The sequence below is a fragment of the Saimiri boliviensis genome, chromosome 20 (genome assembly GCF_048565385.1).
Source record: "Saimiri boliviensis isolate mSaiBol1 chromosome 20, mSaiBol1.pri, whole genome shotgun sequence".
Lineage (NCBI taxonomy): Eukaryota > Metazoa > Chordata > Mammalia > Primates > Cebidae > Saimiri > Saimiri boliviensis.
In genome coordinates this window covers 5,386,116-5,411,689 of record NC_133468.1, presented here as the reverse complement: position 1 = coordinate 5,411,689, position 25,574 = coordinate 5,386,116, and the positions used below count along the sequence as shown (strand labels likewise).

Sequence of the window (25,574 nt, the reverse complement as noted above, 5' to 3'; positions counted from 1 at the left end):
TATGCACAAACCATTGTGGCACATAAAAAATGGAAAATCTCAAAGAGCTAGAATGAATAAAAGTTAAAAGTTTTGCCTCATTCAGAACATTCTTAAGTCACACACTCCTTTTTCTTCTACTGGGCAATTTTACACGCCAACGGTGGAAAAGGCGACAGCATCGTATTATTGTGAAAGCAGCCTCGCCTGTGGACCTCCCGAAAGGGTGCCAAGGACCCCCTGGAATCCAGGGACAACATGTTAGGGACTGTTGCTCCTGGGAAGGGGAATTCCTCAGTCGCAGGGTCAGGATGTGGACGGCCTTGCCAGGTAATGCCAGGTGAGGCCATGTGTCAGCACTCCCAGCAGGAAGTTATCCCAGACCCCCATAAACACTTGAAATTGTCAGGCTTTAATTTTTGTCAAACTGTTAAATGGAGCATCTTTTCATGTATTTTGGGCATTCCTGTTTCCTTCTCTATAAAATACCTCTGTCTGACTTTTGCCCAGTTTTCAATTGGTGATTTGTCTTCTTAAGGATTTTTACGAATTTATCATTTTTGTTTATTTTAAATGTGTACTAGATAATGATCCTAGGTCAATTAAATGTGCTGCATATTTTCTTCTAGCTGGTTGCTTTGTTTTTCATCCTCATTATGATGTCTTTTGATGAACAGGTATTCTTAAGCTTAACCTAGGAAAATTTACTAAATTTTCCTTTTTTTTTTTTTTTTTGGTGAGAGTAAGAGGTTAAGAAATCCTTCCCTACACCCCACTCAGGTCATAAAGATAGTCTCCTATGTTTCCTATGGACGTTTTAAAGTTTTGTCCTTCACATTTTTATCTGAAATTCATTTTGTGTATACGGCTTAAAGTGAGATTCATTTTTGGTTTTTTCCAGACAAATAACCAATTGTTTCTGCACCACCATTAGATATTCCTTTACCCTCCCATGTGCCCTGACACATGTCACTTTCAGATATGAGCTTTCCATATACGTGTAAGTCTGTTCCTGGATGTTCTGTTCTGCCCCATGGTCTATTTCTCTCTCTCTGTGTCAAGACACTTTGCTTTAGTTACTACAGTTTCATGATGAGTCTTATGTCTGCTGAAGCAAATCCTACAGGTTCTTCTATAGGAGTGTGGCTTGGCTATTCTCGGCCGTTTGCTTTTCTATTTAAGTTTTAGAGTTATTTGTCAATTTCTATAAAAAGTCCTATAGGGATTTTGTTAGAATATATTAAATATAGATCCATTTGGGGAAATTTGCATTTTCATGAAAAGAATTTATATTTCATTACATTTGAGTCTGGCAATTCATAAAAATGGTATGTCCCTCCACTCACTTCGGCCTACTCTAGAGTATCTTTCTAATGGCTAGTAATTTTCTCCATACAAGTCTCGTAAAGATTTTGTTAGGTTTCTTCCCCGAGATATCGTATGCATACTTTTACTATTATATATAAAACAACCTCTTTGCATAGATTATTTTTAAATGTGTTTTTAGATTTCTGAATGTTTGAAAAGAATGCATATTCTCAAATAAATGAGCAAAGGACTCCATATTTGTCCATTACCTCAAGTATGGATTTGTCGTATTTCCGGTCTGCTTGTTGCTGGTTTAATGAATGTAATTTACTTTGTAGGTCAAGTTTAAATTTGACAACATTGTAAATTCTTACTAATTCTAATAATGTGTATTCTTTAGAGTTTTTCATGTAGACAAGTACATCTGAGAATAATGACAGTTTTGTTTCTTCCTTTCCAATCCTTATTCATTTCTATAGCAGTCATAGAGCAGACCCCTCCACTAATAGGAAGTTTTAAATCTCAGAACTGTTGAGATTGTTATGGCGGAGTAACACTGCCCGATCTGACTAACTTACTGTGCTAACTTGTACCTCTGGTACAACGTCAAATAGAAGTATTGAGAGGTGGCATATCCTTATTTGGTCCTAATTTTCAAAGGAATACTTTCAACGTGTCCTGACAGAGCTGATGTTTGCAACAGGATTTCTTTAGATGTCCATTATCAGCTCAAGGAAGTAACCTGTTCCTTCCTCGTTTTCTGAGAATTCTCATCACGAATGGTTGTTAAATTTCATTTATTTTTCTGGATCTGTTACTCACATATTCTCTTCTCCTTTAAACTGTTAAATGGTTATTTATATTAGTTTTTAAAATCAATGTTTCCTTTGTTTGTTTGTTTGGGGTTTTGTTGTTGTTGTTGAGACAGTCTTGCTCTTTTGCCCAGGCTGGAGTACAGTATGATGAACACAGCTCCTTGCAGCCTCAACCTCCTGGGCTCAAGTGACCCTCCCAGCTCAGCCCCCTAAGGAGCTGGGACTACAAGTACACACCTCCATGCCTGGCTAATTTTTGTGTTTTTTGTGGAGATGGGGTTTCAATATGTTCGCCCAGGCTGGTCTAGAACTCCTGAGCTCAAGAAATCTGCTTGTACTGGCCTCGCAAAATGCTGGGATTACAGGTATGAGCCACCTCACCTAGCCTAGCTTTTTGGTGGTGTTGTTATTGTTGTTGTTGTTGTTGTTGTTGTTGTTGTTGTTTGAGACGGAGTTTCGCTCTTATGGCCCAGGCTGGAGTGCAATGGCGCAATCTCAGCTCACTACGTCGTCGCCTCCCGGATTCAAGCGATTCTCCTGCCTCAGCCTCCCAAGTAGCTAGGATTACAGGCACCCACCACCATGCTCAGCTAATTTTGTATTTTTAGTAGAGAGAGAGTTTCACCATGTTGGTCAGGCTGTTCTCGAACTCCTGACCTCAAGTGATCCACTCTCTTTTGGCCTCCCAAAGTGCTGGGATTAAAGGCATGGGCCACTGGGCTATTTAATCAATGTTGAATCAACTTTGCATTTCTCAGACAAGTGAAGCTGGGATAAGCAAAATCATTGTTTTCATACCTCCCTGGATTTGTTTTGCTAATGTTTTGTTTAGGATTTCTGCAGCTATAATCCTCAGTGAGATTGACCTGTTTCCCTTTTTGACATTGTTCTTGTGAAGTCTGTTTCTCTTCCCTGTTCTCTATTATTTTTGAAACACTGGGATTACTTGTTATTGAAGCATTTTGCAGAGATTAGCCAGTGAAACCATCTAGGCCGGGTATTTTCTTTGAGGAATGACTTTCATGTACTGATTCAAGGTTTTTCTTGTTTCTTTGCTTATTCTTATTGATTTAAAGGTTATAGAAATGTTTAGGTTTTCCGTTTCTTCTTTTGTCTGTTTTGTAATTTATATTTTTCTAGGAATTTGGCCATTTCCCCTAAGTTTTCAAACGTATAGACATAAAGTTATTTATAATATTCTCTAGGTATCTTTTTAATTTCTTCACATCCATATTGATTCATCTCTAGTATTTCGATTATTTACATTTCTCTTTGTTGCTGTATCAATCTTACCAAAGTTTCATCAATTGTTTTAATGTTTTCAAATAAAGATCTTTTGGCTTTGTTGATTCTGTAGATTGTAGCTTTATTTAGTATTTCATTTCTTTCTTCTCTACTCTTTATTATTTCTTTCCATCAACTTTCTTTGGATTTATTCTGTTCTTCTTTTTCCAGTTTCTTATGTTCGATGTTCAGCTTGTTTTTAATCCTTCTTTTCTAATAAAAGTATGAAAGATTATTTCTCTTTATATAAATTTTTATTTGCAGCCTCCAAGTTTCATTTTTCAATATTCTCATTATTATTCTAATTCCGTTACAATTTCATCTTTGAACCATAGATTATTTTTAAATGTTTTTTAAGTTTCTGAGCATTTGAAAAGAATGCATGTTCTCAAGTAATTAAGTTCAAGTTTCCATATTTGTTTATTGCTTCAAATTATGTTGTTCATATTTGTACTCATCCTGAATTTGGTTTTGTTTTTCTTTTTTCAATCTTCCTAACGTATTAATTACTGTCATGTGTTAAAATCTTCCATGTGACTGTAGGTCTCAACTTCTCCTTATAAAGAACTTCACTTTTCAGATTATTTTTGCCTCCGTATGTTGAACCTATGTTACTAGCTGCAATCAAATTTAGACTTGTGACATATTACTCATGAGTTGAATCTTTTATCATTCTGCAAGTACTCTCTAATTTCTCCAAAAGCTTTTTGCCTTAGGGTCTTTTTTGTTGCCTTAAAGTCTGGCCGGGCGTTGTGGCTCACGCCTGTCATCCAAACACTTTGGAGGCCAAGGTGGGTGGATCACCTGAGGTCAGGAGTTCAAGACCAGCCTGACCAACATGGTGAAACCCCGTCTTTATAAGTAAATAAATAAAATAAAATAAGTCTCTTTTGTTCAGTATTAATATAGCTACATAATATTTATCACATGTTTTTCTATTTTTGTACTTACATCCTTGTGTTTGGTGTGTATCTCTTGGAAATGTCAAGGAGCTGGATTCTTAACCACAGCGTTGTGATCACTAGCCCATGAGAATTAGTCCTTGCTGTCTTTTGCTGTACGATGTAGTCGCCTTTCTTTCCTTTCTATTTTTTCTCCTTTCCTTGCTTCTTTTTTTTTTTTTTTTTTTGAGATGGAGTTTCGCTCTTGTTACCCAGGCTGGAGTGCAATGGCGCGATCTCGGCTCACCACAACCTCCGCCTCCTGGGTTCAGGCAATTCTCCTGCCTCAGCCTCCTGAGTAGCTGGGATTACAGGCACGCGCCACCATGCCCAGCTAATGTTTTGTATCTTTAGTAGAGACGGGGTTTCACCATGTTGACCGGGATGGTCTCGATCTATCGACCTCTTGATCCACCCGCCTCGGCCTCCCAAAGTGCTGGGATTACAGGCTTGAGCCACCGCGCCCGGCTCCTTGCTTCTTTTGAATGAACAGATCCTCCATTCCATCTTCCCCTCTATTCATTGAAAATTACCCTGGCAGTTTTAACAAACACATTTATGTTAAGTTTCATCTTTTAAACGGTGATATGTTATATAGTGGGAAGTTCTGTATCAATTTCAAAATTTTGTTTCCAAAGGATATGTTATGACACAGGGAAAGATTCATGTAGAAAAGTATGGGAATATATATGGTTATGACAGGTACACACATGCGCACAGCTGGTGCTCATTATTCCCAGCAGCTATGTTCTATAAAGTCAGAAGCACTCAGTGAGTGAGCACAGAACCATTGCTCCCAGGGGACGCAAGGTTAGGTTCCTGTGAGTCTCTCATCACGATGTTTTTGCCGACGGATCAATATATAACCTTGTTTGATGTGTGTTTATGTTTGAAGACATTATTTAATATAAATTGTTGATTACTATTGATCTCATGGCCAACAGTGCGATTACTCAGGACTGAATGCTGATGTTACACACGTCTTCTCTGTGGAGCACAGTGCAGCCTTTGCATGCGTAGGAACACTAGACGGCACCTCAGCACCATGCTTGGGGCCTTTCTCAACAATGAAATTATCAGCAAAAAGCATGAAAATGCAAAAGACACGATACTCAGTAGGCCAAGTCTGAGTGTGTGATACAGGACGGAGCATTGCTTTGCCTCAGCTGGAGACGCTCACCGACACTGCATGACTTCAATAGTTTTGCCACCCCATGCATGGGTACAGATGCCCACCAAAGTCACACAAGTTTTGGGGGCTAGAAATAAAGTTTAGAGTAGGCAACTTTGCAAATACAGGACCCAGGAATAATGAGGAGTGTGTGTGTGTGTGTGTGTGTGTGTGTGTGTGTGTGTTTGTGTTTTGTGTGTGTATGTATGTTAAATTACATTTTAAAATGTATTTTTTAAAGGACTAAAAGGGTACACACCAAATCTTTGGTATTTCTTGATGGTTTGGGGGTTTTGACATTTCCTGGATTGTAAGGATCATAAACTGACTTCATGTCCTAAGAAAAATGATTAACAAAAAGACTCAGAACATGGTCCTGTGTGTGTTTTCTAGCCCTGCTTCAATGACAAGACCAGCAACCTAGAGGCTTACGTGAAATGGTTCAACAGACTGTGCTACCTGGTGGCAACTGAGATCTGCATGGTGAGTGGACAGCCATGGTGGGCACGAGCTGGCATAGCCCAAGGTGGCTGCAGTCGGGAGGAGCCCACCAGGGAAGGAATCGGAAGGATACCTTGAGTCCTGTTCATTTCCAAGTCCAGGGCTAGGCTGGGCATGCCTCCAGGACTGCAGGTAACACCAGCTTTCCTGCTGTGACATTTCCCTCCAAGAAGAATCCAGGACAGATCCACCAGCCAGACACGGAGTGTGTCGGAGAGAGTTTGCTGAAGGAGTGAGGGGCAGTCACTCCCCGCCCCGGTGGCTCTGCTCCCTCCATCTGTGCCTGCTTGCTTTGGGCAGCCTGGCCTGCAACTGGCCTTGTTTGGCTTGCTCAGGACCTAGAGGTGAATGTGATCCAACTTTTAAGCACTGGGAGATGCACATAGAAGCCCATGGTTCTAGCTGCTTCTGGAAAGCACCAAGACTCAGCAGCGTGGAGCCAGACATGTTTGTCACTGAGTTGCAGTCCCACCTGGCCACACCCACCCACCCTCCTCCTTGCAGCAGAGGGACCCTCCTCTGAACCCACTCTCTCACCTTAAGATGAAGTCCAGGGGGCCAGGCTGGAGGCAGCGCCGGGGCCAGGCTGCAGCGGGTGCTGAGATCCAGCATGGGGCACATGTTCATGAGGGGTCCACACTTGCAAAGAAGAGTAGGGGAAGGCGACCCCACGCGATGTGGTGACAGACACAGTGGTTGGCCTCTATCCCTCCACCTGGCTCGGCCCCCATCACAGGGCGGGCTGCCCTTCAAAGGACAGCTCCGGCCTTGGGTGAGCAGCTCTGTGTAGCCAAGGCAGCCCTGGAAAGGGGGTTTGATGACACATCTCAGAGCACAACAGCCCACTTTTTTGTTTGTTTGTTTGTTTGTTTGTTTGAGACGGAGTTTCGCTCTCGTCACCCAGGCTGGAGTGCAATGGCGCGATCTCGGCTCACCGCAACCTCCGCCTCCTGGGTTCAGGCAATTCTCCTGCCTCAGCCTCCTGAGTAGCTGGGATTACAGGCACGCGCCACCATGCCCAGCTAATTTTTTGTATTTTTAGTAGAGACGGGGTTTCACCATGTTGACCAGGATGATCTCGATGTCTTGACCTCGTGATCCACCCGCCTCGGCCTCCCAAAGTGCTGGGATTACGGGCATGAGCCACCGCGCCCGGCCAACAGCCCACTTTTTGGGCTCCTGCTGCATGCTTGGTGGGCAAGCAACCCCTGCCTGTGTGGAAAGAATGCAACGCAGGCGCCACCAGCCTAGCCCGCTTCCCATCCTCACACCACTGGCTTTAGGCGAGAGGGCCAAGCCTGGGCGAAGCCTGGCCTGAGCCCGCCAGGGAGCCAGTTGCGGCCCAGGATGGCCGGGGACGCACACGGTGTGGTTCTGCGCATTGGAGGGGTCTGAAGTCCCTAGCACCCGGCCACAAACCAGGCAGGGTTTACCAGTCATGCAGTTGTGAGATGGAGAGGGTGGAGGGGCTGCTGGAGGGACAGGCCTCAGGGCCAGCTTGTACCCCAGTGAGGGGAGAAAGCCCAGGGCTGGTGGCGGGGGGCTCTAATTTGGGGAAGGAGCGGTATGGGAGCTGGGCCTAGAGGGACGAGGGTGCTGGAGGGGAGCCATGGAGCATCTCCTGAAGGTGCCTCTCAGCAGCCCCAGGGCAACAGCGGGTGCCTGTGCCCCCACCGGGCCCACCCAGCCCTCTGTGGCATTGGATTCTGCTGGCTCAGCCCGTGAAGCTCTCTGAGACCCTGTTTACCCTGGGCCTCAAGGGCCTCAACTGTGCAGTGGGTTTAGAGAGAGCGAAGAGGGCTGGGTGAGGGAGCAGGCCTGGTCAGAATCAGGGCAGGGTGGAGGCGTGTCACCGCTGAGGCTCTGCTGCCCTGTCCCCAGCCAGCCAAGAAGAAGCAGAGGGCGCAGGTGATTGAGTTCTTCATCGACGTGGCCCGCGAGTGCTTCAACATCGGCAACTTCAACTCCCTCATGGCCATCATCTGTGAGTGGACCAGCCTGGGCCTGGAGTCCCCAGTGCAAGCACCCCCAAGAAATCAGAGTGGGTGCAGTCAGCAGGCAGAGTGCCAGCCAGGGCCCATCTCTGAGCAGCATGGTGTGGGGGGCGGGGTGGGCTGGGCTGTCTGAAGGCCTGGGCAGCCCCATGTCCCCACCTCAGAGGTCCTGAGGAGCCGTGCCTTCTGAGGCAAGCCCAGCCCCCTCAGGATGTTTGATGAGGGCTTGGTGATATGTCCCCAGCCCCAGAGAGAACAAGGGCCCAAAGCAGGTGCCAGGTACAGAATGGCACCAGCATGGTGAGAGCAGCCCCACCTGGCCGTGATGTCCACCAACACCCCCTTACCTACCCACCACCTGATAGGCTGAGCCCTGCGGACCCCAGCCCTGGTCAGGGTGCAGTCCAAGGGGCTGCAGCTGCATAGAAGCCTCCCTGTCTCGGGAGCAGCCCCCTCCAGCCCTCCCTCCCTCTTCCAGCCGGCATGAACATGAGCCCCGTCTCCAGGCTGAAGAAGACCTGGGCCAAAGTGAAGACGGCCAAGTTTTTCATCCTCGAGGTAAATGAGGCTGCTGGGCCGCCAGGTGCCTCCAGCCATCCTCTGGACAGAACTGCCCAAATGCCTCCCTGTCTCCTTCCAGCACCAGATGGACCCTACAGGGAATTTCTGCAACTACAGGACAGCCCTGCGAGGGGCAGCCCACCGCTCCCTGACTGCCCACAGCAGCCGGGAGAAGGTAGGTCGGAGGCCGCCTCGGCCCCTGTGGGCTGTAGCAGGGAGCCTGGGTGCCGGCTCCGAACCGAGTTCAGCTGCTCCAGCCCCCGCCTCCCTGGAGCATCGGTAATGGACAGCCAGGTCTCCTTGCTTGCATGCCTCCAGGGTCGGGAACCTGCCACCTCCCAAAACCGGAGGGAAGCCAGGCTCAGACAGCTCTAACTGACAGGAAGTGCTCCTTCAGGGCCTGAAGCCGAGCTGCCTGGGTCAGCCTTTCCTGGGGGACCACACAAGTGAGACCACTTCGTCTTCTGCCCACCAGTTCTTCAGAGCCCCCATCCCCCCTTCTCTCTTCTCAGTCAACAGCCCCAGACCTGCCCGGCCACACTGCAGTCGCCAGTTTGGGCCTTTTGGTCCTTAAACAGCTCCATTTGTCGAAATCTCTTCTGTTTCAGATAAAACTGTGGTTCCAGGTACATAGGATCTTCCACCTCCCTGATTATACACACAATGCTTTTATTTGTGTGGCCTCAGATCACATTTACATTTTTGGCAATCACTACATGAAGCTTTTCCTCACCCAAACTGCCTGTTCACAGCTCGTATTCTTTTTTTTTATTTATTTTTTTCTTTTTTTTGTCGTTCTGTCGCCCAGGCTAGAGTGCAGTGGTACAATCTTGGCTCACTGCAACCTCCACCTCCAGGGTTCAAACGATTTTTCTGCCTCAGCCTCCCAAATAACTGGGATTTCAGGCGCCCACCACCACACCTGGCTAAGTTTTGTATTTTTAGTGAAGACAGAGTTTCACCATGTTGGCCAGGCTGGTCTCAAACTCCTGACCTCAGGTGATCCACCCGCCTCAGTCTCCCAAAGTGCTGGGATTACAGGCATCAGCCACTGCACCCAGCCACAGCCTGTATTCTTATACACCTGCATTTGTGGGGCCTTTGCTGACCTGATCAATTTTATTTCTCCTCCAAATTCTACCCATGGCCTCTGGTAGAGAGAATCCATGTGTAGGTCCTGGGACTGCAGTGATCCTCTGACTTGAAACCTGTTACCATCCTGATGATTAGAGTTGTTCATCTCTATAGAGAGGAAACTCCAAGACTTGTACCTTTTAAGGCCTGTTCCACCCAGGAACATTCGTGGAATCAGGTCCCTGCTGTGGTTCGTTGATGTCTGTCTCCAGCTTGAGGGTTAATAGAGCACATTGCTGTTCTTGAAATTAAGGTTCCCCTGGAATTGCATTGGACAGATGCCAGTGGGCAGGCTTGGGAAGCAAGCTGAGGTGTGCACGCTTGTGCTGCCTGCCAGGCCTTCTTGGCCCTCTGCCCAAGGGGTAGATGCCAGCCACACAGATGGCTCTGTCCTGTCCAGCTGGACTTTCCTGTTCAGCCTGTGAGCGTGTCAGTGACTCTGGGTCCCAGGCAGGGGTCTGCAGCAGAGGAAAGTTAGCACCCAGGGATGCGAGACCTCAAATCCCAGGGCAGGTGGGTGGCTCGCCAGAGGCCGGAAAGCCAGACAACAGGGGCAGGAACCTCATGTCACTGAGCACCTGCCTCATTCCGGCCACTTGACCTCCATACCCCAGCTTAATTCTGACTCTATGGAGGCATCAGCATTGCTAATTCCCAGATCAGCAGACTGAGTCTCGGTCAGGAGACCTACTAGTCCGGTCACACTGCAGGTAGGTAGCAGAGCCAGGGGTCAAAATCCAGCCTGTCTGGCTCTGAATCTCAGGCTCTGCCCACCACCAGGCTGACTCCTGTTCCAAGGCATGGGTGTATATGGTGGTCACAGGGCACTGGCTACAGCCCTAGGTTGGATGCAGGGCCGGTCGGGTGTATAGGAGCATGGTGCCAAGCTGGGCTGGGAGCCGTCAGCCATGGCATGGGCACTCTGCACTGTTTCCTTCATTCCTGCTGGGATGGACGCTGTGGGGCAAGTAGACAGACTGGGATTTGGGTGCCTGTGCTCTGAGCCCCTTCCAGCTCTGGGTGCTGGGAGGCCGTGCATTGGGTCTGGTGCTGTAGGTGGGCAGCTTACATAGCTGTGTGCTTACTTTATCCAGAGAGAGATGGGTCATGGGCTAGGCCCATAAAAACTGCTTTATGGGTGGAGGTGGCTGGAGGGACAGAGGGAGGGAGGGAAGGAGGAAGGAGGAAGGGATGCCTAGAGTTGTACTCACAGTTTCCTGGCACCCCAGCTAAGTTGATGGGGCTGGAAGATCTTGGTGGTCACAGCACTTTATGCTTCCTTCCTGCCTGTGGGCGGCTCCTGTCTGCCCCCCTCCCAGTCTGTGTCATGGAGCCCACTTATCTGGGTGACCTCCAAGCTGACCTAGGCTCTAATTAAACTTCTCATGTTACAAGCAAGGGTAATGAATTTGGAGATGCAAAGTAAGAGCTGTTTGGCTGCGGTGAGGGCAGGGAGACTAGGTCAGACATGGGGACGGGCAGTGGCACCTCCACGCTCAGCAGGGTGATGGGTGCCTCCTCCTTTCTTTGTGGTCCTCCTTGCTCTCTGTAGTACACACGAACTCGCCTCATGACCCACGAAGCCCCGAGGCCCCGGCTAGCCCAGGAAGTCTCCCCTGCCCTCTGCACCCTGGGGTTGGGTCTGAGGTCCCTGGGGCAGTTATCTCCTGGCAAGGCTGCCCCTTCCGTGGAGCCGGCTGTATAGAGCAGCCAGATGGAGCCAACCTGCCCCCCCTTTCTTCCAGATTGTCATTCCCTTCTTCAGCCTGCTCATCAAAGACATCTACTTCCTGAATGAGGGCTGCGCCAACCGCCTTCCCAATGGACACGTCAACTTTGAGGTAACCTCCTTGAGGACTGCCGCTGAGGTAGACTGGCCAGGAAAAGTTCCCAGGGCAGGACCACCGGCCCCTGCAGACCCAGCCTAATGTGAGACCCTGGGGCAGAGTGAGCAGTTCACAGCTGACCTCAGCAGGATTATCAGGGTCGCCCCACCCCGACATCTGCTGCAGGGGGGAGGCTGAGACTCAGGTTCATGGTCATCCACGCTGCACCTCACAGCCAGCACAGGTGAAGCAGGGTCCATCTGAACCCTTGAGGGCCACCGGGCTGAAGAGAAAAACAGCTCCGTGGGCCCATGTCAGGGCACCGTGACAGGGGCTGTGCCCTGGGGTTCAGGGCCAGCCCCAAGGCAGGGCCCTGAGTAGCAGGAGGAAGCTGTCAGGCCAAGGCTAGAGTGAGCAGAAAGAAATTCTGTTCCCTCTACAGACCCTCACCACTGGCAGCTCAAGTTTCTCCTCTTCCAAGAAGCCCCCTTGGACCTCCCAGGCAGAGAAAGCCCACCTGTCAGGCCTCCCATAGCACAGCAGGGTGGGCAACCCTCCATCCATCCACAGTCACTGTACCCAAGTCCCTGAGCTCCAGAGAAGCAAGACCAGGCTGGCCCGCTCCATCTCCTGACACCCAGCACATGTGTCTTGGAGTATTTGGTGAGCTAGGCAGGCGCTGAGTCAGATGGAGCATGCCATGCAGCAGTGAGACCTCCAGTCTGCAGGAAGGAGGGGGCTCTTCTCCCACCGGAGAGCCAGCCCCACCCTAGTGCTGGTCTGAGCAGTGGGTGACACAAGTGGGTGCGAGGCCCCACCCAGCCTCCAACCCCAGTCACTGTCTGAGCCTCAGTTTCTCCCTGTGTAAAATGGGGCTTCAACTGTAGCCCACAGAGGGTCTAGGAGTGGAGGTGCAGCATGGCCCTCCAGGGGCTGTGAGTGTCCCCTGCAGGTGGGAACCACAGCACATGCCCAGACCGTTGGACCTGGAGCTGCCCTCCTCACAGACACCCCAGCAGACCATCACATGCTGCCCACAGGCCTGGTTATGGGGTCCCAGACCACCTCGCCCCTTAGGTCATACTGGGCTGGAGGTGATGTAGACAAGATTGGGCTTAGGCAAGACACTGCAGGGACCCAGGGGCCTGGGATCTTTCTCAACAGGTGACACTGGCCCAGAGCAGGCATGGGAACCCCTGCCTTTGCCCTTCCTGACTTGATCTTAGAGCTGGGGCCAGGGTCAGGCAAGACTGCAAGGTGCTACGTGGTCCCGGCTTTGGGGAGCGAGCAGGAGGGACTGGACCTGGCTGCCAGGGCAGATTAGGCGGTGGAATGGGGCTCCCCACCATTCACAACTATGTGCTGCTGTTTATTTAAAGTCCTTCTTAAAGTTGGCAGCGTTTTTAAAAATTAAGTACATGTGTTTATATTTTACTTAAATAAAATCATACTTCAAGGAATTACTTAAGTCTTACTTAAACATACTTATTTAAATATATTTGCATAATTCTGTAAATCAACAAACATGTATCACTTGCCATACATCGAAGATAACAACAAAAATAAATGAAGCCACGTCCGCTCTTGCCCCACGCCGGCTGGAAGCCAGGGCTGCTCTCACCCTCATTTGTTGCCCCCTAAAGTCACTGGGGGTGGAGAGAGGCTCTGCCAGGACCAGCCCCTCCCCATCACGGGGACCTTCAGGCACTGGAGTGCCTCCATTCTGTGTCTCTGTGACCCTGGCAGAAATTCCTGGAGCTGGCCAAGCAGGTGGGGGAGTTCATCACCTGGAAGCAAGTGGAGTGTCCCTTCGAGCAAGACCACAGCATCACGCATTACTTGTACACCGCCCCCATCTTCAGTGAGGATGGTAAGGTAGCCCTTCATCCCCCCTGCCCATGGGACTCTTGGATGGCCTCTCTGTCACCATTCAGGACCCCTACTCTGAATAGGTTAGGGATTCACCCTGCCCACCTAGGCTGGCTCCGGGAGGGAACAAGGAGGGCTGCATCCCCCTGGCTGGCCCATTGCCACTCCAGAAGCACAGGATGGGCCTGAGGAGCTGCAAGCTGGGACCTCAAGGACCCCCCAGAGCCAGGCTCCTCCCTGGACACGGCTTGGACACCATTGGAATTCTAAATCAGAACCATCTACCTGTCTGACCCCACTTTCCTCGGTAAAGTGGGGGTGGTAAGAATCACCCTCCCAGAGCTTACATGGGCAGTGCCCAGCACAGCACTGACTGTGCAGGTGTGTACATGTGTGCAGGTGTTGTTTCAGGCACGAGGTGAGGCCTCTTTGCTCCAGAGTGACATTCATTTCTGCCTTCTCCAATAAATAAGCATTTCCATACGATCATTTGTCAGATGTAAGTTTACCTGGAAGTGTGCTAAGCGGGCAAGTCCCGGGGCCCCACTTTCAGGAAGCAGGAGTGGCAGAGAAGCAAGTGGCTTTCTGGGTTTGAGCTGGGGTGGAGGGTGGAATGGCCCCGCGGCCAGCCACTCACCCTGAGAGGGCCTGCTCAGCATGAGGAGACCGGGCTCCTCATCACAGCAACGAGTCACAGAGGGACCCATACTTATGCTCAGGGAGCGCTTTTGCTTTCTGCAAAAGAGAAAAAAATAGGGGAGGAGGATCTTTGAATGATTTTTCTTTTGAATACTTTCAACTTTGCCATTTTATTGTTTCTATGTTGGAGCTGGGAACTTTTTGGAGGGGGTTTCACTCCTATCGGTAGCCACTTCCCCCAACTTCCACCAAGAAGCTCAGCAGCTGATGAATAAACCAGTCTGAGCTGCTTCTCCCCCAGTGAGCTGTGAGCTAAGCAGTCCTCACCATCTCGAAGGCTCCCCTGCAGCATCTAGAAAGTGGAGGATGTGAGAACCTGCCCCCCAGAGCCACAGCGAGAATGCCTTGAGTTGCCCAGGAAAAGTCCACACAACTACATTCAATCCACACTAGTGTGTTAGTTTCCTATTGCTGCTGTCACAAATCACCACAAACTCGGTGGCTCAAAGCAACAAAAATGTATCGTATATACTTCCGGAGATCAGAGCGCTGAAATTAGTTTCTCTGGGCTGAAATCAGGATGTTAGCAGGGCTAGTTTCTTCTGGAGCCCCTGAGAGGAGAATCCATTTCCTGTCCTTTTTCAACTTCTAATGGCCACTTGTATTCCTCGGCTTGTGGCCCCTTCCTTCATCTTCAAAGTTTATCATTCCACTCTCTGCTTCCATCATCGCATCATCTTCTCTCCACCATAGTCAAATCTGCCTTTGCCATCCTCTTATAAGGATACTTGTGACTGAATTTAGGGCCCACACAGATAATCCAAGATATTCTCCCCATCTCCAGATTCGTCATTATTAGTCTGCTAAGGTTCCTTTTTGCCATAGAAGGTAACGTTCAAAGGTCCTAGGGATTAGAAACTGGATACCTCTGGGGGCCATTATTCAACCTACTACCCTAGTTATATGATGATTGTTGTCATTAGCCAGTGACCTCTTCATGGAACTTGGGCATTAAGATGAACCAAAGACACATGAGGAGAGACAGAGCGTAGTTTCAGGGCAGATAGAGAAAAAAGACGGGGGCATTTTAATCACTCCTTTAGTCAACCGTATGTCTTCAGAGACTGCTGTGTGCCAGGCAGCAATCTGGAATTTAACACAGACAAAATCGTGGCCCTTCTGGAGCCCTATTAGAGAGAAGCATCTTCCGTTTTGACTGTCTCTTCCTTCTGTCCCTCCCACAATCCAAAAAAAGTGGAGGACGGTAGGAGACCTGAGATGTGTTGAACTCCAGCTGGGTCAGTTACAGCCCCTGGCGACAACCTGGCCCTTGCCTCAGCTCCAAGCTTCCCTGGCAGGGCCCACTGGCAATTAGCCTTGAATCTCATTGAAGCAAATGAAAATATAGAAAGTCTCAGAAAAAAACCACAACAGCAAAACCAGAAGCTGTAAGGAAGAGCCAATGGGAGTTGGAGTTTTAGAACTGAAAAATACAATAATTGAGTTGGAAAACTGAGTGAATGAGTTTAACAGCAGAAGAAAGAAGAAAGAAAAAAATCCTTGAACTGAAAGATAGGACAATAGAAATTATACAATCTTAACAACAGGGAGAAAATAGACTGAAACATAGTTTCAGGGACCTGTGGGATTATAACCAAAGATCCCATACTCATGTCATCAGAGTATGGGATCTGTGGAGGAGAGGAAAAAGAGGGCAGGACTGAAAAAGTACTCACAGAAATAATGGCTAAAAGTTCCCAGCGTTGGAAAAAACATAAACCTGCAGATTCAAGAAGCTGAATGATCCCAAAAAGGAAAAACTAAAGAAACCCATACTGAGACCCATTGTAGTTAAACTTCTGAAAACTGAAGAAAAATAAACAAATCTTGAGTCCAGGCTCAATGGCTCACACTGTCATAGCACTTTGGGAAGCTGTGGCAGGTGGATTGGTTGAGGCCAGGAGTTTGAGACCAGCCTGACCAACATGGCAAAACCTCGTCTCTACTACAAATACAAAATTTAACCAGCTGTGGTGGCACATGCCTATAATCCCAACTACTTGGGTGGTTGAGGCACAAAAATCGATTTAACCTGGAAGGCAAAGGTTGCATTGAGCCAAGATTATGCCACTGCACTCCAGCCCAGGTGACAGAGTGAGACTCTGTCTCAAAAATAATAATAATTTTAAAACAATTTTTTAAAAATATTGAAAGCACTAAGAGAGAAATGACACTTTACCCATGGGGAAAAAACAGTTTGAATAATGTCAAATTTCTCATCAGAAACCATGAGGCCAGAAGACAGTGGCACATTTTTCAATTGAAAAAAAAAAAAGAACTGTCAAGCTAGAATCCTATATACAGTGAAAACATCCTTCAAGAATTAATTACAGATAAATCAAAATACAATTCTAAAAGCTGGTCAGGTAGACAGGAAGACAAGAAAAACAAAACAGAGAACAAAACATAGAACAAAAAGAAAACAAAAAAAATAGACAGACTTAAGTCCTAACATACAAATAATTACATTAAATATAAATGGTCTAAATATACCAAGTAAAAGAAATTGACAAAGTCAATTTTTTTTAATGATTCAACTATATGCTATCTATAATAAAACTCACTTCAAATATAATGATAGAGACATTTTGATAAGTAAAAAAGAGAAGAAAAGATAAAGCATGCTAATATTAATTAGAAGAAAGGAATAGCAATATTAATTTCAGATAAAGTACACCTTAGAAGAAAGAAAATTGCCAGAAACAAAGAAGGACATTATGTATTAATAATAGGTTCAGTCTCCAAGATATAGCAATCCTAGCTATGTATCCACCAAACAACACAGCTGAAAAATTCATTAAGCAGAGGCTGATCGAACTGAAAGGAGAAATAACCCACAATTACAATTGAAGACATCAACACCCTTCTCTCAACATTTGATAGAACAACTAGACAGAAAATCAACAAAGACAAAGTTCGGTAAATGCTGATTAGATCCTGTTTGATGAACTCAACAATATCACCAAACAACAGGATCTAATCAACATTTACTGAACATACAACGTTTACTAAACATACATACAAGTGCAGTAGAACACCATTTTTAAAAATTGCCCCCGGAGGCCAGGCACAGTGGCTCACACCTGTAATCTCAGCACTTCGGGAGGCTAAGGCAGGCGGATCACAAGGTCAGGAGATTGAAACCATCCTGGCTAACACGGTGAAACCCCACCTCTACTAAAAATACAAAGAAATTAGCTGGGTGTGGTGGCACATGCCTGTAGTCCCAGCTATTTGGGAGGCTGAAGCAGGAGAATCACCTGGACCCAGGAAGCAGAGGTTGCAGTGAGCCAAGATCGCACCACTGCACTCCAGCCTGGGTGACAGAGTGAGACTCGGTCTCAAACAAACAAACAACAACAACAAAAATTGTCCCCAGAATATAAACCAAGATATACCATACCCTGAGCCATAAAACAAGCTGCCACAAATTTAAAGTAATTGAAATCATACACACTGTGTTCTTCAACCACAGTGAGATTAAATTTTATGTCAGTAGCATCAGAAAACAGAAAACTCTTCAAACATTTAGAAATCAAATGACACACTTCTGAATAATCCATGGATCAGAGAGGCTCAAGGGAAATTAAACAAATAATCGAACGGACTGAAAATACAATCAAATTTGTGGGACAGCTAAAGCAGGACTGAGAGGGAATTTTATAGCACCAAATGCATACACTAGAAAAAAGGGAAAGTTTCAAATCAATCATCTAAGTTTCCACATCAAGAATCTAGAAAAAGAGGTGCAAAATAAACTCAAAGCCAGCAGAAAGGAGGAAATAAGAGCAGAAATCCATGAAACTGTAAGCAGTAAAACAATAAAGTTAATCAAAGGGCTGGTTCTTTGAAAAGAACAATAGAATTGCCACCATCTAGCAAAGAATCTCTTGACAAAAAAAAAGAAAAGACACAAACTACTAGTAAGGTAGCCCCCCCATCTGTATTTATCCTCAGTCAACTGTGACCCGAACGTATTAAATGGAAATTCCAAAAATAAGCAATTCATAAGGTGTGAATTGTGCACCATTCTGAGTAGTGTGATGAAACTACACGTCATCCCACTTCATTCCTCCTGGGACATGAATCATCCCTTTGTCCAGGATTTGTGGGGTATTTGTGCTGCCCATCTAGTCACTTAGTAGCCATCTCAGTTATCAGATCAACTGTCACAGTGTCACTGTGCTTGTGTTCAGGTAACCCTTATTTTACTCTTGTTTTTTTTTTTTTTTTGGTTTTTTTTTTTTGTCTCTGTCACCCAGGCTCCAGGCTGGAGTGCAGTGGTGCAATCTCAGGTCACTGCAGCCTCTGCCTTTCAGGTTCAAGTGATTCTCTTGCCTCAGCCACCCAAGTAGCTGGGATTACAGGTGTGAGCCACCATGCCCAGTTAATTTTTGTATTTTTGGTAGAGACAGGGTTTCACCATGTTGGCCAGGCTGGTCTCAAACTCCTGACCTCAAATGATCTGCCAGCCTCGGCCTCCCAAAGTGTTGTGATTACAGGCATGAGCCACGGTGCCCGGCCTCTTTTACTTCTTAATGGCCCCAAAGTACATGAGTAGTGATGCAGGCAATTCAGATATGCCAAAGAGAAGCTATAAAGGGCTTCCTTTAAATGATGAGGTGATCCACCCAGGAATCAATCTAAAAATAAAAATTAAAAAAGATGAAGCGAAAGTTCTCAAATTAAGGGGGAAAATATTGTATGCTGAGATTGCTAAGATCTACAGTAAGACCAAACGTATCCATGAAATTTTGAAGAAAGAAATTCTTGCTAGTTTTGCCATCGAATCTCAAACTGCAAAAGTTATGGCCATATCGCCTGATGAGTGCTTAGTTAAGATGGAAAAGGGATCCAGGGCGAGTACCTGCAAGGTTCTGTACTATCTGCAGTTTCAGGCAGCCACAGAAGACTTAGACTGTAACACCCACAGATAACAGGGACTACTGTACCAGGAGTAAAACAGGATATCACTAATGACTACAGATATTGAAAAGATAATAAGGAATATGACAAACAACTCCACACATGAATTTGACAATTTAAATGACATGAATTAATTCCTCAAAAAACACAAATTACCACAATTTGACATAAAAGAGATCATTTGAATAGTCCTATAACTGTTAAATAAATTGAATTTATCATTTTAAAACTCCCAAAAATGAAGTCTCCAAGCTCAAATGATTACACTGGAGATTTCTACCAAACGCTTAAAGAATTAACACCAATTCTGCACAATCTCTTCCAGAAAGTGGAAGAGGAGGGAGCCTCCCGATTCATTTTATGAAGCCAGTCGTCTTAGTCAGTTTGAACTGCCATAACAAAGTACCTTAGACTGGGTAATTTATAAACAAAAGACATTTTCTTACCACTGAGTTAAAAAAAAAAAAAAATCTTGCCCGGTGCAGTGGCTCAAGCCTGTAATCCCAGCACTTTGGGAGGCCGAGGCGGGTGGATCACAAGGTCAAGAGATCGAGACCATCCTGGTCAACATGGTGAAACCCCATCTCTACTAAAAATACAAAAAAATAGCTGGGCATGGTGGTGCGTGCCTGTAATCCCAGCTACTCAGGAGGCTGAGGCAGGAGAATTGCCTGAACCCAGGAGGTGGAGGTTGCGGTGAGCCGAGATCGCGCCATTGCCCTCCAGCCTGGGTAACAAGAGCAAAACTCCGTCTCAAAAAAAAAAAAAAAAAATTCTTTCCTACAGTTCCAGAAGCTGCTCTCTCTGTCCTCACATAGCAGAAGGGGCAAGCGCTGTGTCCTCATATGGCAGATGGGCAAAAAGGGGCCAGACTGGCTCCTTCCAGCCCTTTTATAAGGACACCAATCCCATCTGTGAGGGTGGAACCTTATGGTGTAATCGCCTCCTAAAGATCCCACCTATTAATAGTGTTGCTTTAGGGATTACAATTTTTCAAAATGAATTTTTCAGGGGCACAAACATTCAAACCATGGCACCAGTATTACCCTGATACTAAAACCAAAGACAGTACCAAAAAAAAGAAAATACAGACCAATATTCCTCATGAATATAGACACAAGAATCCTTAACAAAATAAGCAAATAGAGCTCAGCAGTATGTAAAAATAATTATACGTCATGACTAAGTGGGTTCATTCCAAGGATGGGAAGCTGTTCAATTTTGAAATTCAACCAGTGTAATTCACTATACTAAACAGCTAAAGAAGAAAAGACACGATTATATTAATCAATGCAGAAAAGGCATTTGACAAATTTCTACACACGTTTATGGTGAAAACTCTCAGCAAATTGCAATAGAAGGGAATTTATCAGCATGATAAGTTGCATCTACAGAAACCCTTCTGCAAACTTTATATTTAACAGTGGAAGATCTCATTCCTCCTAAGACCAGTAACGGGAAAGGATGTTCACTCTTCCCCACTCTTAGTCAACACAGTGATGGAAGATCTAGTTAGTTCAATAAGGCAAGAACAGAACATAGCACACAGATCAGGAAGAATGATTATCACCGTCCCTAACTGCAGATGATGATGAAAAAAAAAATTCCAAGGAATCTACAAAAACTCCTAGAACTAATAAGGGTCTTTAGCAAGGTTGCAGAATACAAGACACACATGCAAAAATCAACTGTGTTTTTACATAGGAAAAATAAACGTGCACACTGAAACTAAAATTAATCCCTCAAACATGAAATACATAGGTGTAATCTAACGAAGAATGCACAGGATGTGTGCGCTAAAAATTACTCAATGCTGATTAAAGAAATCAAGGAAGACGTAGGTAAATGGATGTTTATGAACAGGAGGACTGCATAGCAAAGGTATTAATTCTCCTCCCAGAATTTAAGTACAGATTTAATGCAATTCCTATCCTAATCTCAGCAAGACTCTTTCTAAGATAGAGATGAGATTCTCCTAAAATTTGTATGGAAGGCAAATGAACTATAATTGCTAAAACAATCTTGAAAAGGATTAGTGGGAGGAATGAGTCTACCTGATGTTAAGGCTGATATTATATAGCTACAGTCATCAAGACGGCACAGTATTATGGGAGGGATGGATGCATGGATCAATGGAACAGAACAGAGAACCCAGAAGGAGACCCACACAAATATATCAGGTGATTTTTAACCAAAAAAAAAAAAAAATCAACAGAGGAAAGCTAGCCCTTCAATGCTGGAGCATCCAGACATCCACAGAATAAAACATGAACCCCAGCCCAAGCCTCACACCTTATACAAATAACTAGCTCAACATGGATCACAGACTGAAATGTACAACATAAGCCTGTACAACTTTTAGCAGGGAGAAGCAAGAGATAATCCTCAGAATATAGGACTAGACAAAGAACTTCTTATTCCAAATATGCCACTATTATAACACCCCGCCGTTGCATTCTTGGGCAGTTAGTAATTCTAGAGAAATGAAGACTCACGTATTTATACATCATTTGAAGTGAGTTTCACATAAAAGCAAAAGCCCATACACAAATGTTTATTGCAGCTCTATCTGTTATAGCCAAAAACTAGAAACACCCCGGAAGTCCTTCAGAGGACAAGTGGTTCAACTAACTGCGGTCCGTCCATACCACGTGCTCTTCGGCGCCTGGTGTGCGCTGCAGCGTGGACACATTCCCCAGAGCTGTGCCCAGGGATGCAGGCCAATCGCATCACATCCCATATGACCCATTTATAGAACATCCTTGAAATGATAAAATACAGAAAGGAGAACAGATTGGTGGTTGCCAGGGCTTAGGAAAGAGATTGGGTGGGAGGTGAGTGTGTGTGGCCGTCAGAGGGCAGCACATGGGGTCTCTGGTGACTGAGCCCTTGGTGGAATGGAAATGCTCTGTGTCCCAACTGTGTGGCGTCAGTGTCCTGGCTGTGATACACACTACTCTAGTTTTGCACATGGTTACCACCGGGGGAATGTGGGTGATGGGTCCACAGAATCTCTGCGTTATTTCTTATAGCCACATTGGGTCTATACTTATTCCCAAACAAGAAGTCTAATTTTAAAGCAAAAAGCAGGTCAGGCTCTGCGTGTAGAACAAGCTATTATCAACCATAATTGTGAAATTTCACTTCATTTTCTGTCTAGGTCTTTATCTGGCTTCTTATGAAAGTGAAAGCCCAGAGAACCAAACAGAAAAAGAGAGATGGAAATCTCTAAGGTGAGTGTGCAGAGATGGGGCCTGAGGGCTGCTTGGGACCAGGTCAGGGGCGAGAGGCTTCAGAGATACCCAGGTCATCAGCTTCCTGGGAGCCTGGGCAGCCCACAGTGGGGTGGGGGTGGAATCAAGCCACAGTCATGGGGATGAGGAGAAGAGGCTGAGCTGGTGGCTGCTTCTGTGGGCAGTCCAGATGCACATCCCAGGGACAGGGACTCCCAGTCCATATTTTTATGTCAGACAATGCGGCACACACCCGACCTCCTTCTTGCCTGGCATATTAACACGTTCGAGTGGCGGTCAGAAATGATCCATAGTAATGGACATTGAGGGCTGAGCCACAGGGACTTGCAGAACACCCCTCTGGGGCAGGAGGCCGGCTCTCCCTCAGCGCACTGAGAAGGTGGCTGTGCTGGAGAACGGTCTAACCGGGATGGGGAGCTCCAGGCTCTCACAGCTGCCTGACATGCTTAAATCTGCAGATCTTCTATTTTGGGGAAGACATGAAAAGTGCTGAACTGAGGGAGGAGGAAGAGATGGAGCCCGCAGACGCCGTCGACAGCCCTGCCTCAGATGGCCCAGCGGGCAGAGGCAGGGGAGCGCCTCACTACTTTGCAAACGCCAACCCTGTGGCCCCCACATGGCCATATGGGCCCAGGAGACCTTTTGTGGGACTTCAGCCCTGGCAGGGCCCAGGGCCTCCAGACGTGTGGGTAGCACGTGCCTTGGGGACATCCTGCCTTCAGGACCGTGGGGTCATGTGACTGGTCAGTCTGTCCATCCTCGGCAAGGACACGGCACTGCCTCAGACGATCGGGCCACTGCAAGCTCAAGACCTTGCTCAGTGACATACCACTTTGGCCAATACCCACAGTCTGTTATCAGGTGGCTTGGGAACTTCTGCAACCATAGCAGGCATCACGGTGCCATGTGAGATGCCTGTGCCAGCTCCGAGTCCACCGGCAGCCACTGCCATTCTGCCCATGGGCCCTTGCCCTGCCCTGCCGATGAGCTTGTCTCTGCAGCCCCAGGTACCCCCAGCCCCAGGGGATAGCTTTCCAGTGACAGCTGTGGAACGGGTCAGCAGGACACTGGATACATGGAGTACAGTGTGTACACGGCAGTCCTGCTATAAACTTTTGTTGCTATAAAGCCCAGCCCCCTGTAAACTTTAGTTGCTATAAACACACCCATACGCCCTGCTTATCCATGTCCACCCATGCCTGTGACCCGCCACCGGCCCGATATGACCTTTGGCCAGGATGCCTGGCAGGTTTTAACTCAGCTCTGGGAATGCCGTAGCCACGGCTCAGCATGGGACCCGGTGTCCATTTCCCATCCAGAGACCCCATGTCTTGCTCACAGAGCCTGGTGAGTGGTGGATGCTCAGTTAACCTTTGGTGAGGGATACCCACAGTCTTGCCTGTGCCTGGGGCCCCTTGTGCAGAGCACAGCATGAAGAAGCCAACGAAACCCCGTCGGGCCACCAGCAGGCCCCTCCCACAGCCCCACCCAGTCTGTTTCCAGCCCCTGACGAACTGAGCCTGCAGGCAGTGGGCCAGGGAACACCTGTGACCCCACCTGACACATGACAAGGTCATCTAGCCAAGAAGTCAGAGAGTACAATGTACACCCCCTTTCCTGGTCAGGGCCTGCTGGGTGGTGGATGGGCTGGGTGGGGGGCACTAGGGTACACTGACCTACCCTGGCCAGTTCCAGGCCATGTCAGGCCCCTCAGCGGTGGGGTCCCACTCAGTACCAGACTCGGTTGACCTGGACTTGGGTCCTATCTGGGGAACAGGCAGAGGCAGGGCCACCAGCAGCCCTGGTGCCTCAGCCGACTCAGGGATTCTGCCTGGTGAGCCAGGACCATAGCAAGGTCCCAAAAAGGATCCAGCAGAGGCAGCGGGGCCTGCACTTCAGGGCTAAGCAGAATCCGACCTGCACCATCCCAGCCCACCCCTTCCATCTGAGACCCTGGGGAAGGCAAGTAGTGTGGAGAGGTTGGGGCAGGGTTCCCGCAGGGCCTGGGCAGAGCCCTGGGGGCCAAACCTGAGGCATTTTGGGGGTTCCAGGAGCTGGCTAGACCCACCTTCTCACCCTGTCCCTACCTGATACCCTCAGTCCCTGGCGCTGCTTGGGTAATATTAGAAAAGCCCTGTCCAGAGGTCAGCAGGGACCATCCCTGCCTCCTGGCCACACCGGCATGCTGTTCCCACTGCCTGACATGCTGTTCCCTGTCTTGTCAATCCAGTCAGAGCTACAGCCTCAGATGCTGGGCCCATCTCCCAGAAACGATTCCTGATAGCAGCCCCCAGTGGCCCAGCACAGGATGGGTATCAGGAGGATGGCCAGGTGAAGCTGAGTGTGCCCAACTCCGGCAGGGGAGTCTATGGGGCCGGAGGGAAGGAGGCAGCCAGCCCTGTGGAGAAGGCAAGGCTGGGAGCTCGGGCTGAGCACATTTATGCCTCAGGATCCCCCAAGGGGCCCTCAGCCCAGCTCTGGACCCCTCCGAGCAGCTGCTGGGTGCCAGGCCCTGGTGCGGCCAGAGGGCGTGAGCTCCCTCAGAGGACCTGCCCAGACACCCCAGGCAGCACAGTGTGCTTTCTTGAGGTACAGCCTCGGAGCCCAGCAAGGCCTTGCTCACAGCCACACGGTCTGCCCCTTGGCCTCATTTGGGGCTCATGGCCCTTTCCTGAAGAGGTGTCTTTTGTCCTTCTGTAGTCCTGGCTCCAGTGTCATGTCCAGCCAGCTGGGATGGCCCCCAGGGGCTCCACAGGGCAGGGCCTGTGCCTGTGGGGCAAGTGTTAGCGGCACAGGTGGTGCCCAGGACTGATGCCCCTCACCTCGGCATGGCACCAAGTGATGCGAACCCCTAATACCGCTCAGCCGAACAGCACGCGCCAGGCAGGGCCTGGCCATGGGTTCTCCTTCAGCACCTAGGTTTCTTCTCCAGGGAGGGAGCTGGGGTGGGGTGGAGCCTGCAGACCCAAAGATTCTTCCCTGACTGGGGCTTGCCTCAGAGGCCCTGGGACTGACTGGGGTTCTGAATCAATTCATTCTCACATGGTGGTCCCAAGAGTTTCTCTGAAACCCCTGCCCTCAATCACTGCATCACTGGGGACTGTCCCCCACCCTAAGCAGTTCCTTGGGAAATGGTGTCTTGGTTCCAGCTACTGGAACAGAATACCGGAGGCCGGGTAATTTATAAACAATGAGAATGCATTGCTCACAGCGCCGGGGACTGGGAAGTCCAAGATCAAGGCACCGGTGGATTCAGCGTCTGGCCCCTCACAGGTGATGCCATCTGTGTGCCCTCACATGGAAGGGGTGTGC

At 47.9% G+C, this 25,574-nt stretch overlaps 1 protein-coding gene and 1 pseudogene across 3 annotated transcripts in view; both read left to right on the top strand.

Moving 5' to 3' along the window:
- RASGEF1C (RasGEF domain family member 1C) overlaps positions 1–23,441 on the top strand; it is a 98,303-nt gene extending 74,862 nt beyond the window's left edge. For 2 of the 3 annotated variants that reach the window (XM_039460750.2, XM_074390482.1), the window contains 8 exons: positions 5,892–5,981; positions 7,881–7,983; positions 8,472–8,551; positions 8,634–8,729; positions 11,434–11,529; positions 13,261–13,384; positions 22,169–22,241; positions 22,721–23,441. In XM_039460750.2, coding sequence (XP_039316684.1) covers positions 5,892–5,981; positions 7,881–7,983; positions 8,472–8,551; positions 8,634–8,729; positions 11,434–11,529; positions 13,261–13,384; positions 22,169–22,241; positions 22,721–22,745 — 687 coding nt within the window. In that variant the 3' untranslated portion in view covers positions 22,746–23,441. The other variant, XM_039460751.2, reaches the window with a different exon arrangement.
- LOC101036400 (histone PARylation factor 1-like) overlaps positions 22,775–25,574 on the top strand; it is a 34,406-nt pseudogene continuing 31,606 nt past the window's right edge.